General features: G+C 40.9%; 2 protein-coding genes across 4 annotated transcripts in view; one reads left to right on the top strand and one right to left on the bottom strand.

Moving 5' to 3' along the window:
* Nucleotides 1-41: 41 nt before the first annotated feature.
* mrpl2 (mitochondrial ribosomal protein L2) lies at nt 42-3,526 on the top strand. Of its 2 annotated transcripts, none has more exons than XM_040139011.1 (8): nt 42-269; nt 671-754; nt 842-1,010; nt 1,933-2,074; nt 2,171-2,286; nt 2,386-2,496; nt 3,070-3,143; nt 3,231-3,526. In XM_040139011.1, the coding sequence occupies exons 2-8, from the start codon at nt 683-685 to the stop codon at nt 3,438-3,440; spliced, it is 894 nt and encodes a 297-aa protein (XP_039994945.1). In that variant the 5' UTR covers nt 42-269; nt 671-682; the 3' UTR covers nt 3,441-3,526. The 2 variants fall into 2 exon arrangements, with proteins under 2 accessions (XP_039994945.1, XP_039994944.1); XM_040139010.1 differs by having other exon boundaries at nt 59-252.
* A 16-nt stretch (nt 3,527-3,542) lies between these two features.
* The window catches only part of zmp:0000000755 (phosphofurin acidic cluster sorting protein 2), a 46,078-nt gene continuing 36,041 nt past the window's right edge, over nt 3,543-13,579 (bottom strand). Inside the window, exons 13-25 of one of the 2 annotated variants that reach the window (XM_040139009.1) lie at nt 13,361-13,493; nt 13,131-13,235; nt 12,727-12,833; nt 11,705-11,859; nt 11,494-11,604; nt 10,421-10,523; nt 9,743-9,775; nt 8,531-8,573; nt 8,377-8,419; nt 7,925-8,063; nt 7,533-7,756; nt 6,642-6,755; nt 3,544-6,430 (exon numbers count right to left, since the gene is read on the bottom strand). In XM_040139009.1, coding sequence (XP_039994943.1) covers nt 6,315-6,430; nt 6,642-6,755; nt 7,533-7,756; nt 7,925-8,063; nt 8,377-8,419; nt 8,531-8,573; nt 9,743-9,775; nt 10,421-10,523; nt 11,494-11,604; nt 11,705-11,859; nt 12,727-12,833; nt 13,131-13,235; nt 13,361-13,493 — 1,426 coding nt within the window. In that variant the 3' untranslated portion in view covers nt 3,544-6,314. Of the gene's footprint in view, nt 6,431-6,641; nt 6,756-7,532; nt 7,757-7,924; nt 8,064-8,376; nt 8,420-8,530; nt 8,574-9,742; nt 9,776-10,420; nt 10,524-11,493; nt 11,605-11,704; nt 11,860-12,726; nt 12,834-13,130; nt 13,236-13,360; nt 13,494-13,579 lie in introns of both variants that reach the window. The other variant, XM_040139008.1, reaches the window with a different exon arrangement.

Raw genomic sequence — 13,579 nt, 5'->3', positions numbered from 1 at the left:
CAAGTTGAAACCAGCACAACGAGAGGGCTGGTAAATTTAGCTAATGTTACAGTTCTGGATATGTTATTAGACTAACATAGAAACCCCGCAAGCTGTTAAAAATGGAATAGTGATATATCATAAAGGGGTCAACTTTAACTGATACAGACTGTTGTAAATAAAACAGAACTCTCAGAGTTGGAGTATACGTCATTCGTGCGCGACGTGGCGTGCAGCACTGTGAAGGACGCCAAAAGGGGAGCTGGGGAAGAAGTAAGTCAAATACAAAGGTCGGTTTAATATAAGTGTTACACTGCGTTATAGCGCAAACTGGACACGAGATAAGCGGCCAGGTTGGGTTTAGTTTAGTTAAAAAGAAAACAAAAGGCAGATCTAGTTATTTAGCCAAATTAACTTCACTTGGTAGATCCAGACTAAGCTAGCTGTAGCTCACGCTTACTTTTCATTTGGTTGATGTAGGCTTATGGTTATGACAGTTTAAGCACAGCGGGGGCAGAAATACAAACATATAACAATAAAAAATATAGAATGCCATGTTATTTTGTTGACAAGAGAAATTCTTAGACGTTGTATCGGATACAGTAAAACAGACTGGCAGACCCAGTGAAGCTATAAACCTAAGAGCAGTCAACCTGCTTCTCCTCTCCTCTCCTCTGCTCTGCTCTGCCAGGAGGACGTTGTGATGGCGTTGTCGTGTTTAACTCGAGCTATGCGCTTCCTGACTGTGTCCCAGCCTGCTCTGCTCTCCTCGCAGGTAAACGTCCACTCCCTGTCAGTCATACAGGAGACCTGAATCATCACGACTACCGAACAAGCTCTTTCTCTTTTTGTGTGTCGACAGACGGCCGCACAGTCTAGGCTGGAAGCTCAGGTACCCACCGCAGTAGGACAGTGCAGAGGCTTCCTCACCACAGCCCCTCTGGAGCAGAATAAGACATTTTGGAAGCAGAGGGAGAAGTACACCATCAGGCCAATAGGAAAGAAAAAGACGGGAGGCCGAGATCACTCAGGTAGAGAGTGTGTGGTTGTGTGTTTACAAGCAAGGTTGAAGTTACCTTCTAATGTGCAGGTCTGGATTTGCCCTTTGTTCTGTTTTCACAAACAGATTAAAATCTCTCAAATCTCAAACAGCCTTTTGGTAGAGTCAGAGTCAATCTAGTCAAGACCTGAAAGACATAGGTTCAGAGGACCTGAATTTATGTGATCTGAACAGAGTAAATCGGTGAAACTGCCTTTTTTCCCTCATTTTTACACATAGAGCAAAGGTTTCAAATCTGACACAGAGTTTGAAAAAGTCTGTTGGCTGTCAGTGTAAGTAAAAAAGCTTTTGATGCTAACTTGTATCAGGTTATGTGCACTAGTCTTTAGAGGAAAAACTGTGAAATTGTCCTATAGAATAAAGATTTCACAAATCTTAATCAGGGTCTAAAATAGAGCTGAGACAATTATTTTAATTGGTCAATTGACAGAAAATTAATTGGCAACTATTTTGATAACTGATTAAGTGCAGTTTTTTTAAGCAAAAATGCCAAACATTAAGTAACTCCGGCCTCTCAGTTGTGAGAATTTGCTGCTTTCTTTTGTCTACGTGATTAAAAAACAGTATCATTTGAGTTGGGGACTGAAAACTAGCAATTTGAAGATTTTACTTTGGGCTATAAGAAATTGCTTTGGACATTTTATAGACCAAATGACGAATCAGTTAATCAATTAAATAATCAGTAGAATAATCAATGATGAAAGTAATCATTAGTTGCAACCCTAGTTTGAAATATGAAATTAAGAACCCGTTTAATAGTTTTATGAGAATCCCCTAAGAATAATTTTCCTTCAGGTTTCCGCCTAACTCATCAGTCAGAAGTCAACTGTGATACTTGTTCTGACTAGAGCTGAGGGATGGGAGTTGCTCATCTCTTTCTTCTTGCCATACAGGAAGGATACGGACGCATGGCATTGGCGGTGGCCATAAACAAAGATACCGGTGGATAGACTTCCAGAGGCTGCGCTATGAGCCAGAAAAAGAGGCCCAGCCCTTTGAAGAGAAGGTTGTGGAAGTGCGATACGATCCGTGCAGGTTAGATCAGCTTTGGACTCGAAGGACTCTCATTAACAGTTATACTAAAGATCATGAACATAGAGTTGGTTCTCATTACCTGTGGTTTCTATACAGGTCTGCTGACATTGCCCTGGTAGCTGGAGGAAACCGTAAGAGATGGATCATTGCTACAGAGAACATGCAGGCTGGAGACATCATCAAAACATCTGGAGTTATTGGACGCATGGCAGGTATGAGATCTGCCTCTAAAGCTGCCTTGAAATGATAAAGATTTGGTAGATGTTGGATAATGCTGGACACAAAATGATGTCCTTTGTTCCACTTTGCAGTCTTAGCCAATGACGGCGATGCCTACCCACTGGGAGCTCTTCCTGTGGGGACACTGGTCAACAACCTGGAGATACAACCAGGGAAGGGATCAGAATACATTCGTGCTGCAGGTAATCTATTATTTTGCATGGGTTTGTATTTAAGAAATTCTAATCTAATCTCATCCTTACATGTTTAATGTGTACAGTTTGATCTGCAGTAATGATCATTTTCAGAAACGATTAATCTCAGGTTTTTTGATTAATGGATTGGTCTGTAAAATGTCATAAAATAGTGAAATGTCCATCACGACTTCAGACTTAATTCTGACGTCTTCACATTGTATCACAATGTTTTGTCAAAGCAACAGTCCAAAACCGTAAGAGATCAATTTACAATGATTTAAAGAAGAAAAGCAGCAAATCTCACATTTGAGAGGATGGAACCTGCAACTGTGTCACAGTTTTGGAAATTAATGACTCATTTATCAAAATTTTTGTTAGTTTTTTAATGTTAAATAATCAATGTCTACTTTATTATTCAGTGTAAGAAAGTACAGTTATGCATATGTAATACAATACTTTGTAAGGCAAGGGATCATTTGTATGCCTCTGTCTGCTTTGTGCACTTGGAACAAAGAAGCCCATCTTAAATGTGGCTTTTCTAAAAATTCAACTGAATGTTGTGGTTCTTTTTGCTTTCAGGCACAAGTGGCGTTTTGCTCCGTAAAGTAAACGGAACAGCGATCGTTCAGCTTCCTTCAAAGCAGCAGGTTCAGGTGAGGTTATCTGGATTGAGATTATTCTGGCTGGGTTAAAACCATATCCTGCTCTGAATTTAATGCTGTCATCTTTGATGCATCCAGGTACTGGAGACCTGCATGGTAACAGTCGGGCGTGTATCCAACATTGACCACAACAAACAGATCATTGGCAAAGCCGGTCGCAATCGCTGGTTTGGTGTTCGGCCTTCGAGTGGTTTGTGGCAGAGGAAGGGAGGCTGGGCAGGACGCAAGATCAAACCGCTGCCTTCAATGAAGAGTTATGTCAACCTGCCCTCAATCGGGGCTAAATAACACAACAGTAGTCCAGCCATGTTTGGGACTGAAAGATTGTTCTCTCTTGCTTACAGTATGAATAAAGGCAAAGTGTTTGTACAGAAGATTAAAAATTTTATTAAACACAACTGCTTGTGAGAGCATGGAAAGAAACAAAACAATATAAAAATCCAAAACATATTTACATCTATAGTAAAACATGCAGAGAACCCATATTTTTAGTGGTAAAATTAAAAATACTGTCATGTCATTTAAAATAGGGTTTGTGCAAAGACACTGGGTGGCATTTCAAGTAACAGGAGCAATGAGATGGCATGTTTTAATCCTTGTGGTTTGACCATCAATGAACAACATTAACACTAATGTTAGAATTAAGTTTTTGCAGTGCTAAATTATGGTGACAAAGTAGGCATGCCTGCTCATTGATCCAGCCTTGTAAAAAACCCCCATGCTACCTCTAGATTTAGGGCAAAAAAAAAATTTGAGGTCAAATACACTGAAATCCACTTGTCATCATGCCCATTTAGAATTTAAAAGGCTAACTCACATGACAAATTCCCTCAAACAACTCTGCCCTGGCAAACACTTCACAGCCCGAGTTTGCAAATACGTAAGGGCTAGATGGTCTCCCAACTAAGAGAAGATAGTGAACCCTTCAAAAAGCAGGAGACAAGAAAACTTGACTGTATAGTCACAGGCAGACAGGTGTGGTGGTAGCTTCAAAATAAGCTTTTCAACATCAAGTGGCAAAACATTAAGTAACAGATGGCCATGATGGTTTTCAGACCTCAGAGGGCGCTTGAACCCATCAACATAAATACTACATCCTTATGAAAAAGGGTCATTTCTAAAATTAAAAATTAAAAAAAAAAACGGCCTTCTCTTGACTATAGGTAGTGGTTTACATTTCAAATATAACACCTCTAACACTTCACCTCAAAATCAAAGTGTGTCCCAATTTGAGCTAAAATGTGTATCAAACCACATGAAAGTGCATTACAAAGTGAGGGAAATGTATGAGAAATAACATACCTAATAGTGTTTGCATTGTACAAGTCAACTTCATAGTTATGAGTTCTGTAAATATATTTGGTATTTATGTCAAGAAATAAAGGTAAGCTATTTGTGCTTTCAATTTAGTAGAAGGGGGACTTGCGATTCACAATAGTACATCTTGTGTATATTTATATACAATACTAAAAAAGTCAGCCTATCAAAGCTCGTAAGTCTTCACTTTATAAAAAGCAACAACAAAGTCATACAGAAGGTCCTTTGTCCAAAGGTCTCCTCTTGCAAAAATTCCACGCAACACTATTCAGGGAGTACCATCAAACATATAGCACACCTACACAGACACACACAGGCAGTGACTTGGACATCTGGCAAGACTCCATACACTTTTCATCATCTTTTAAAAGCAATTCAATACTTGCATTGTGCTCGACACTACTGTCAAAGCATGCTTCAAGTCAGACCACCTCATTCTTAGAAATTTCCCCATAACACTATACTGAATGACCAACCTATCAGCATGTTTTAGGTTAGGTACTACTTGCATGCCATGGTTAAGCTGCATTAAAGGACACAACGGCAACTGCTTGTTTAAGATGTGCATGTCTTGTAAATGCTTAATGTATTAACATTTGGCCAAATGTGGAGTGCTAATCTGTAAATTTTTATCTTTTTATCAAAAATTAACTCAGTAATCTTAATACTGATCTCCACAGGGACCACAAATACATTATATGCATATTAGTTTTAAGTATAACATACTATGAAGTTTGGCCAAGCCAAGAGCTCTGGTGGTTAGACTGTAACTTGAATTTGGCACATCACTGCACATCTGGCGCAATCCAGTATTTGCTAAATTACTGCAGGTCTGTGAGAAGTCCTCTCAGGTAAGCCAGAACATCTAGCTGAATACGGGGTGGAGCGTTTACCAAATAAATGCTGTTATTACCTGAAATTACCACACAGGTGGAACAACAGCCGGGAAACTGTGAAAAACTATTCAGGACCTTGAAACAAGACAGTTCATACAGTCAAAACTAAATTTGGCATTCAGCTGTTGGGAGTTGAAATATGTTGTGTGTGTTTCACGTTACCCTGCTTCTAAGTGGATGTTACTGTACAGTCTGAATGTACACTAACATCGACACAAAATCTTCAGCACTTACATTAATGAACAAATTTGATGAACTGCATGTGTCATAGCTACATTCATTATAGCTACCTTCAAAAATACCTTGCTTGAGTTGTTGTTTTGATTTGCTTTAGGTACATAGTGTGCTTAAAAGCAACGAGGCAAAAAGAACTTTATGTTCCTTTCAATAAAAATTTACCTTTTTGAGAAAGTAAAGGGACGAGTAAGAAAACTGAGCACTGAGTTAGAAGAGAAGGATTCCATCTAGATTCACAGCAATATTCCAACTTTCAACAACAAACACAAACACGGTCTCAAACAATCTCACACACGCCACTGCACATCACCACCACACTCCTCCATTGTCTATAGAGTAACAATAAATGTAGGATTTCACAGAAATAATAAAATGTTAACAAAAAGTGCAAACACAGCTGCCATTATCGAAATGTGGCAAATTGTCAAAAATCTCAGAATACATCCGAGGCGGTAGCACAAATCTTACAAAATAGTACTTGTTCTTTCTGTAGTGTGTAAAAAAACAACAACACCCAATAACATCAACATCAAAAACATCAAGTTGACAATATGAAGTTTGTGTATTGAACACGGTTGTGAGTCAGTAAGATTTCCACAGGAAAACTATTACTGACAGGGGCCCATTGGCTTTTCCTCTAATTCTCTGTAGCCTCTCGGTGAGACAAGTGCAGCGGAGTGTCTGGTGGTGTTTGAGTTGATGGGGGCCAGGGTCACACGGGCTTGGTATAACCAAAGATTCCCACCGGGAAGTGCTTGACATGTGTTGGCCACTGGGCAGCAAGCTGGAAAAACTTCACATCATTCCACTCCACTCCATCAATAGTGACTAAGGACAAAAAAAAAGGATCATGGTTAAATGCATAATAGGTGAATAACCACATAAACATGTCAACCTCTGCTTGAGAATTTGCACTGACAGCTGTTTAAGATGTGACTTTTCAATATTTACGTGACTGCTACTATGCAATATTGAGGCGAGTCTTGGCATTCAACACCAGATGGCAGTGCAGCTTAAGCTGCAGGTTGTACTGCCTTACCTCTCAGCATCGTGTGCTGGTGCTTGGCTGTGCAGATCAACCTGCTGATACCATCAATCACTTGGCTCTTAGAGTCCAGCTCTTTCTCCTTGGGCTTCTTGCTGAGAAAAATCACTGCAAAGCGAGGTGGAGAGTGAGCTGAGTCATTTTCTTCACGTATTTTTTTTATAGTTAAAGGGGAACTCCATTGAGTCCACACATCCAAGTCTGTTTACAGGTCGCTGCATGTGTGAAAAAAAAGTTATATAAAGCCTTTTGTGGTTCCAGAGACAGCGGCGTGAGGTCTGATTGATGGCCTCACGTTATGTGTCTGTGTGGGTTCGGTTTGAAGACTACAAGTTTGAAAAAAGAAAAAAAATATCTGGGGTGTGGCATTAGAAAGAAGTGAGTTCACCAGTCCTCTGTAGCCTGCTGCTCATCTCTGCTTGAGGCTAGAGGCTCTAGGCTACAACTGCCAACTATCGAGTTGCATTGTGGGTAATGCAGGCACCATGTTTTGACGAGGAAGAATAATGTGTGAGATAAAGAAGATTTCATCTCTGGTTCTGCTGCATCAAATGTGATCGTTATTTTTTTTTTTTTTTTTTTAAACCTCCATTGTGAGCCCATCAAATGTTATAATAGTGCAAAACTAAATCAGTGGAATTCTCTCTTAACCCTTCTCCATTATAACAAATATTACTTTTCCAACTTTAGTTACAACCATTTGTTACATTCTGTGGGCTTTAAGGCAAACAGCAGAGTAAAAAAAATTGCAAATGTAATCCAACTAAATTTAAAAAAAAATTCATATTATGCTTGCATGGCAACCTGTTGAAGTGTTACTAGATGTAATCTTTTCATTTATTTTTATTTCTATGTAAATGTATGAGTCCTATTTTCCAAGCGTACCTTTCTTGTTCTTCTCCTTGGTAACAACAGTCATGGCCATGCTGGGTGGAGGGGTGAGTTCCCCTCCACAGGGGAGGCGGCTGACTTGCAGTGAACGGAAATTACTCTTCAGGGTGTTTTTCAGCCCCACGTCTCTCTTCTCCCCCTCTTTCTTCTTCTCTGGGCCTTGCCACGTCCAGTAGTCCACCTGGAGCCCCATCACCTCGTTGCCTGAACATGGAGAACTAACAAAGGAGAACAGGCAAAATCAGAAACACTACAGAGAAACTTGTTGTTTTTTTTTTGGTCCATCACCTCGTGGCCAAAACACAGCAGACAATAAAGGCGACAGTGAGAAGAGAAAAGTTGGATGCGTTTGTGTTTGTTGATAAGTGATGTGAGTCTTGTCGTACCCAGCTCCAGACAGGGCGGTGGACACAGAGGGAGACTGCGGGGGAGTACCCCCAATCTCCTTCCCATACGGACCAGCCGATGGGGGCGTTGGGGAGGAAAGGATGCTTGTGTTGCCCCCCATCGCATCATCGGAGTCCACTGCAAATGGGGTAAAAAATAATCTCATGCACAAAACTTCAAAGTGAAACTAAACACTGTAAAAATATGTACTGCTTGCCTGTTTGGGAATACAACAGCTGTAGTCACGATCATGTAAATGAGGTAAATAAATGCAATAATACCGGGGTGTATGTGTTTTTTTCTTCTTTACTGATACGAATTTGTATCCAGTAAGTGACATCTGTGTTTTGTTAGACTTCTGTCTAACGAGCACATTCAAGCAACGGTCAAATGTTGAACACACTAACCCATCAAAATGCCACCACACCTTTTTAAAAATGCCCTTCCTTACCTGAAGTTGAGAGGCTTTGCTCCACAATTCCAACTTTCACAACCTGTAATAATAAAAAAATGTTTAAGTTTAAAAAAAAAAGAAAAAAAAGTGAAACACAGAGCTAACTAAGAATTCTGTCTGACACCTTTGCATTGGAAAAACAAATTCTTACCCCAATAAATGGCACAAATTTCTGACAGGAGTCCTCATCAGGGCTGTAAAGAGAAAATAAAGGGGCTGTGAGTGAGAACAGAGGTGGGTTTGAACATTTCAACACTCCAAAGTTGCACATGAACACTCAATGGTCCTGGAGGGAGGATGGCTCTGGCATGACCTGCACCATATCCCATCGCAGCAGAAATGGCACATGACTGGCTTGGGTGGAATGGGGTCACCTTGGGGTCACATTACAATGAGATGAATGAGAGGACTGCTCCTTACAACCAAAAGAAGACGGGGGTCTTTCTTATCAGCAAATGCTACGATAAGAGAGCTAATTTTATAAATGGGATTGAAAGTGATAGTTTGGGCCCAGCCATAGTAACTGTGTGGCTTCTTTACCATACTACTCTGCAGTGTTGAGCAATTCACCTGTTCAACAATACATGCCTAAACAAAGACAAGAAAAAACAGTACAGCAGTCAATGCTAGCTGAAGTTTAACACACACATGCAGGCCACAATGACAGGTTCGAAAAAAGTAAAAATGCATCAAACACCCCGGCAGGGAAGAGCTCAAAGAGTGTTATCTTACTGCAAATGTCCTCTAACATAACCTAACCTAGTGTGATTCTCTCCCAGTCTTTCTTGAACCTGCAAAATAGATTGCACCTACAGCAAACAACGGACGGATAAGGAACGCTGCTGGCTCTTGTTCCAGTGCAGACACAGGACAGCAGTCCCTAGCAATCTCACCACCTTTGGCGTCAGTGATGGTACATTGTGAAAGGTAAACCAATACCAATACCACAACTGAAAAAAAACACCAGGACTGAAATGAACCAGCTGGTCACGATTCAATTACTAACTTTGTATATCAAATCCTTCTTAAATTCCTATCAACAACTACACATCTATTAATTTAACATTATTGCACATATTACAGTGATATTGCTGGATGTACGAGCCAGAAAACATCTCCACTTTATAAACATTTGGGGTTGTTTTAAAGGTTGTTAGGCAAATCTTCACAGCAACAAAACAGAGGACAGAGTAAGAATCAAAGTCACAGCAAACCAAAGACACAAGTCAGGACAGAGTGCAAAGTGAAGTTACAGTGAATATCGAGTGTGAAAAGGGGAAATGTTAGACACAGCACAGAGCTCAAGCCAAATGGAGGAGAGAAAATAAGGAGGTCAAAACAAAACAAGAGTCGAATTAGATACCTGATGTAAAAATCAAAATACAAACTCCTTTTCCTTGAATGCAAATCAAAGGGGAAAGGGGGAAGAAGGAATGCAACAGTGTTAAAACTGCGTGTTGTATTTAGTACCTTCTGCTCAGTAGGAAGCCATTGTTACAAAGAGGGGGAGGGTTTGGTCAAACCTCAGAAAGAAAACATGCAAGTGCACACAGAAATGTAACAAACTGTCTGCTGAGTGCATCTGTGTTTGCGAGATGCCTGGGTCGATGCGGTGCTTTGTCGAAACAGGCCTGAAAATATAACCCCTGCTCTATCAAATATAATAATTGACCCTAAACGCTCTTATCAAACAGTGAACCTGAAATGGACCAGAACGTGTATTTTCTGGACTTGTCAGAACAAACAGATTTGACTCTACAGTTCAAAAACTTGTGTGCGTGTTTATGTATGTGTTTATGTATTTATGTGAATGCACGCATACAGGGATGCATTTAAATATCTTCCCCATGCAGTTTAGCTGATATTCATTTGAGGTGCTCCAGTCTTAATGATGATCACTTAATATCAGTACACCAAGTGAGAAATCATTCCCATAGAGTCATGCCTGGAGCACAAAAAGCACAAAAACATACACTCAAACACACACAAACATATGCAGTACATGAGTATGCTCAGACTTAAATATTCAAAGTTACTTTACCTCTTCTGTTTGTAGGTGAGCATGGCTTCTGAGATGGGGAACTGGTGGGAAACGTTGGCACCGGCCAGATACTGAACGACTCGTCCTGCTACATCTATGTTATCTGCAGGGAACAGAGAGGCAGATTGTTAACAACAAGCCTCTCCTGTTTCATGTCTGACTAACAAGCTGCATGACAATTGATGTAAATGCTAATTTTAACATAGAGCAGATCGCTAGGAGACTGTGCATTAATCATTTACATTTCACGGAATTAAGGAGACGGGTGTGCTGAGTGTAAAATGTTATTAAAACGTGGGTGAAGTCAGCCATACGACATACAAGATAAATTGTGTGTCAAACAGAAGCCCTGTGGGCCACATGCAGCCTGGCACGCATTTTGGCAACTTGAATTGTGGAAACAGGCTGATTTTTAATGTCAATTTATTTTGACCTATCGCCTCTCTGTAGTTTAAACTAAATCTCCTTGTGAAAGAAAGCCACCCACAGCCATTTCTATCCAAACACTGCCATTTGTATTGAGGTGACAGTTATAACCAGATTAATAATGCCAATGTCTTCATTTCAGATACTTGGATTGATCCCACAATTTATTAATTTTCTGGTATTAAATTTATGGGTTGTAAATGGCAACAAGCTTTATAACAAATAATAAATAAATAATAAATAATAGATAATAAATAGTAAATATAAATAAATAAATAAATACAAACACAACTTGATCTATTTTCTCAAGGCGATTTACGTTGCTGAACAAGAAAATGTCTTTGTTTTCAATTTTGCAATCAATTTTGACAACCTTTGGGGTAGATATCTGAGTCAGTTCTCACAATCTGGTGCTGTTCTTAGGCAGCAACAGACAGTCTACAGGGAGGGGGCGTAGTGTCATGATGTAGAGCTATTCGCTGCACTAAAGCAGGTGGTAGCTGTCTTTTGCAATTGGAAGAAATCTCTTCTTCCTATCCATCAGCCCCTAACCTGTGCTCTGACCGAATTTCTTTCCCTTTCAAGTTGGTTGAACATTAGAGAGGCGGACTTGCTTTGCAGCCAGACATCGGAGCTATGCGTCATACCTGAGGCGGGCCGTTCTGTCCTGCAGAACAGCTCCCTCCATGCAGTGTCCATAAAGATGCCATTGAACTTGCTGTCAAAGGAGGCCACATACTTTGCCAGGGGATGAGAACCTGTGCAGATGAAATGTTTATGTATACAACAAAGCTGAAAATATGTAACATGTTAGGCTTGTATCTCCTATAAAATGTTTTCTAATTCTGACTCACATACCTATGGGAATCAGCAGGAAGCGTATGTAACTGAGCCAGTCGGGTGTCTTGTTGGCCAGCTGCTCCACAAAGAACCTCAGAATGGTGCTCAGGTAACTCTGGTCACCTGCCACCGCTACCTTCATAGTCGGTGGTGTCTGTGCATTGCAGTTACAGCTGCGGGGGTTAAGGCAAGGAGAGAGGGAATGAGTAATTAAGAGAAAGAGGGGGATCTGAATCATGAAAGATGTGGGTCAGAGAGGGTGTGTGGGAGAAATGATGTGTCTGAAAGAAAGATTTATCTCTCAACAGGGTTTTTCCTGGTTTAAAATCGCTCTTACCGTTTTTGATTATGTCATATGTTATCATTTGCAATACTGGGTACTTTCAAGTATCTGCAAGTCTCTTCAAGTTAAACCAAATATTGCAACAGCTTTAAGGACTTTCTTAGCTAAATGCTTCAGGATTTGAGACATTGAACCTTGTCCAATAGAAGAATGAGCCCTTAACATATGTGGGTTCAAAGAGCTCTGTTTACGCTCAGTGACAGCATTAGAGGAAAAACCCAGCAGCCAGCTAAAGCTGCGACAGCGCTGAGTGGCATGTTAACATCAGAGATGTGCATGGCTCCACATGACATGGCCCCAGCTGGAGTAAACAGGTTGACTGAGGAGCAGGTGTGGAAAGAGTGGGAAAGTTGCAGTTCAGCTGGATTAAAAAGAAAACAGGTTTAATGGAAGTAGCATAGCAGACTGAGACAGCCTCATCTCCCACTGACATGACTTCCTGTGGAGAAGGCAGCCCAGCAGATGGATCCAAGGAAGAGAGAAGAAGGTTGAACTTCAACTTTTCATGAAAAAACAGACGCATTTTGATAGACAGAGCACTTCAGCAGCGTGAGCGATAGCGTCCTGGAATCCTCTGGCAGCGAGCCACCACAAACATACATAGTGTAGCGAGGGCTATTTCAAGGATAACAAGCAGCGAGATCACACTGTCTGATGTCATTCAACCAATGCGTGTGTATGTATGTATGCAACTCACAATCTCTGGATGCGAGTAACGATGGTGTTGAAGGCAGCCTGAACATCGGCAGCAGAGCAGGTGGACACAATGGGTTGGCTCTGTTCATGGAGCAATTCGGCTACATACTGCACAGAAACACACGAGAGGGACACGATGAGTTAATGGACATACAAGAGGCAGGGTTGGTCGGGACGGTAAGAAAGCGGCAAAAATTTGCTACTGGGCTAAACAGAGTGTTCACCTTCTGAACAGTTTTTTTTTTTGGTGTATTTTTGTCTTTTTGAAATAATGCCAGGGAATGCTTCTAGCATGGCTAGCGAGTAAGCCCTAACCTGCATGACCCAAGTGTTTCTACTGTATATATAAACAGATGAAGGTTCGGGATTTTATGATTGACTTGTTACGTATAGAAAAGCACACACCTGTCCTTGCCACTCCATGGTGTTGATGAGGATGATGCTCTCTGGTAGGCGTTCGTCAGAGATGAGGATCTGGTTCAGTTGGTCATACACAGACTTCCTGGGAACCTTTGAGACAAATGAGAAGCAGACAGTCTGAAACTGACACAAGCCAGCACATTTCCACTCGCTGGACTAAAAACATCCGTGAAGAACAGATCTGCGGCTTGATATCACATCCGTGTGTCGTTTACCTGTGCTATGAGTCGTGAGTCTGGGGAGCACTCGCTCTCCATGCTGCTGGTCCTGTCGCTCTGGGCCTTGGAGTTCTGTCTGTCTTTCATGGAGGTGCTGCGAGGACGCCTCTGCAGCCTGTTCTCCACTTTACTGAGAAGACGAAACACTCAGGAGCTCAAAATACATGACAGAAAGAGCATGGAACCTAAGAAAATAGACTCAGAAGTCTACAAAAC

The sequence above is a fragment of the Xiphias gladius genome, chromosome 11 (assembly GCF_016859285.1).
Source record: "Xiphias gladius isolate SHS-SW01 ecotype Sanya breed wild chromosome 11, ASM1685928v1, whole genome shotgun sequence".
Classification (NCBI taxonomy): Eukaryota; Metazoa; Chordata; class Actinopteri; order Istiophoriformes; family Xiphiidae; genus Xiphias; species Xiphias gladius.
This window is presented reverse-complemented; position numbering and strand designations above follow the sequence as displayed.

What these genes read in the sequence shown, in the direction of transcription:
- mrpl2 (XM_040139011.1), top strand. Translation starts at nt 683, where the DNA reads ATGGCGTTGTCGTGTTTAACTCGAGCTATGCGCTTCCTGACTGTGTCC. An exon ending in GGGAGGCCGAGATCACTCAG is followed by an intron (nt 1,011 to 1,932) that starts GTAGAGAGTGTG and finishes CTTGCCATACAG; the next exon opens with GAAGGATACGGACGCATGGC. An exon ending in CTTCAAAGCAGCAGGTTCAG is followed by an intron (nt 3,144 to 3,230) that starts GTGAGGTTATCT and finishes TGATGCATCCAG; the next exon opens with GTACTGGAGACCTGCATGGT.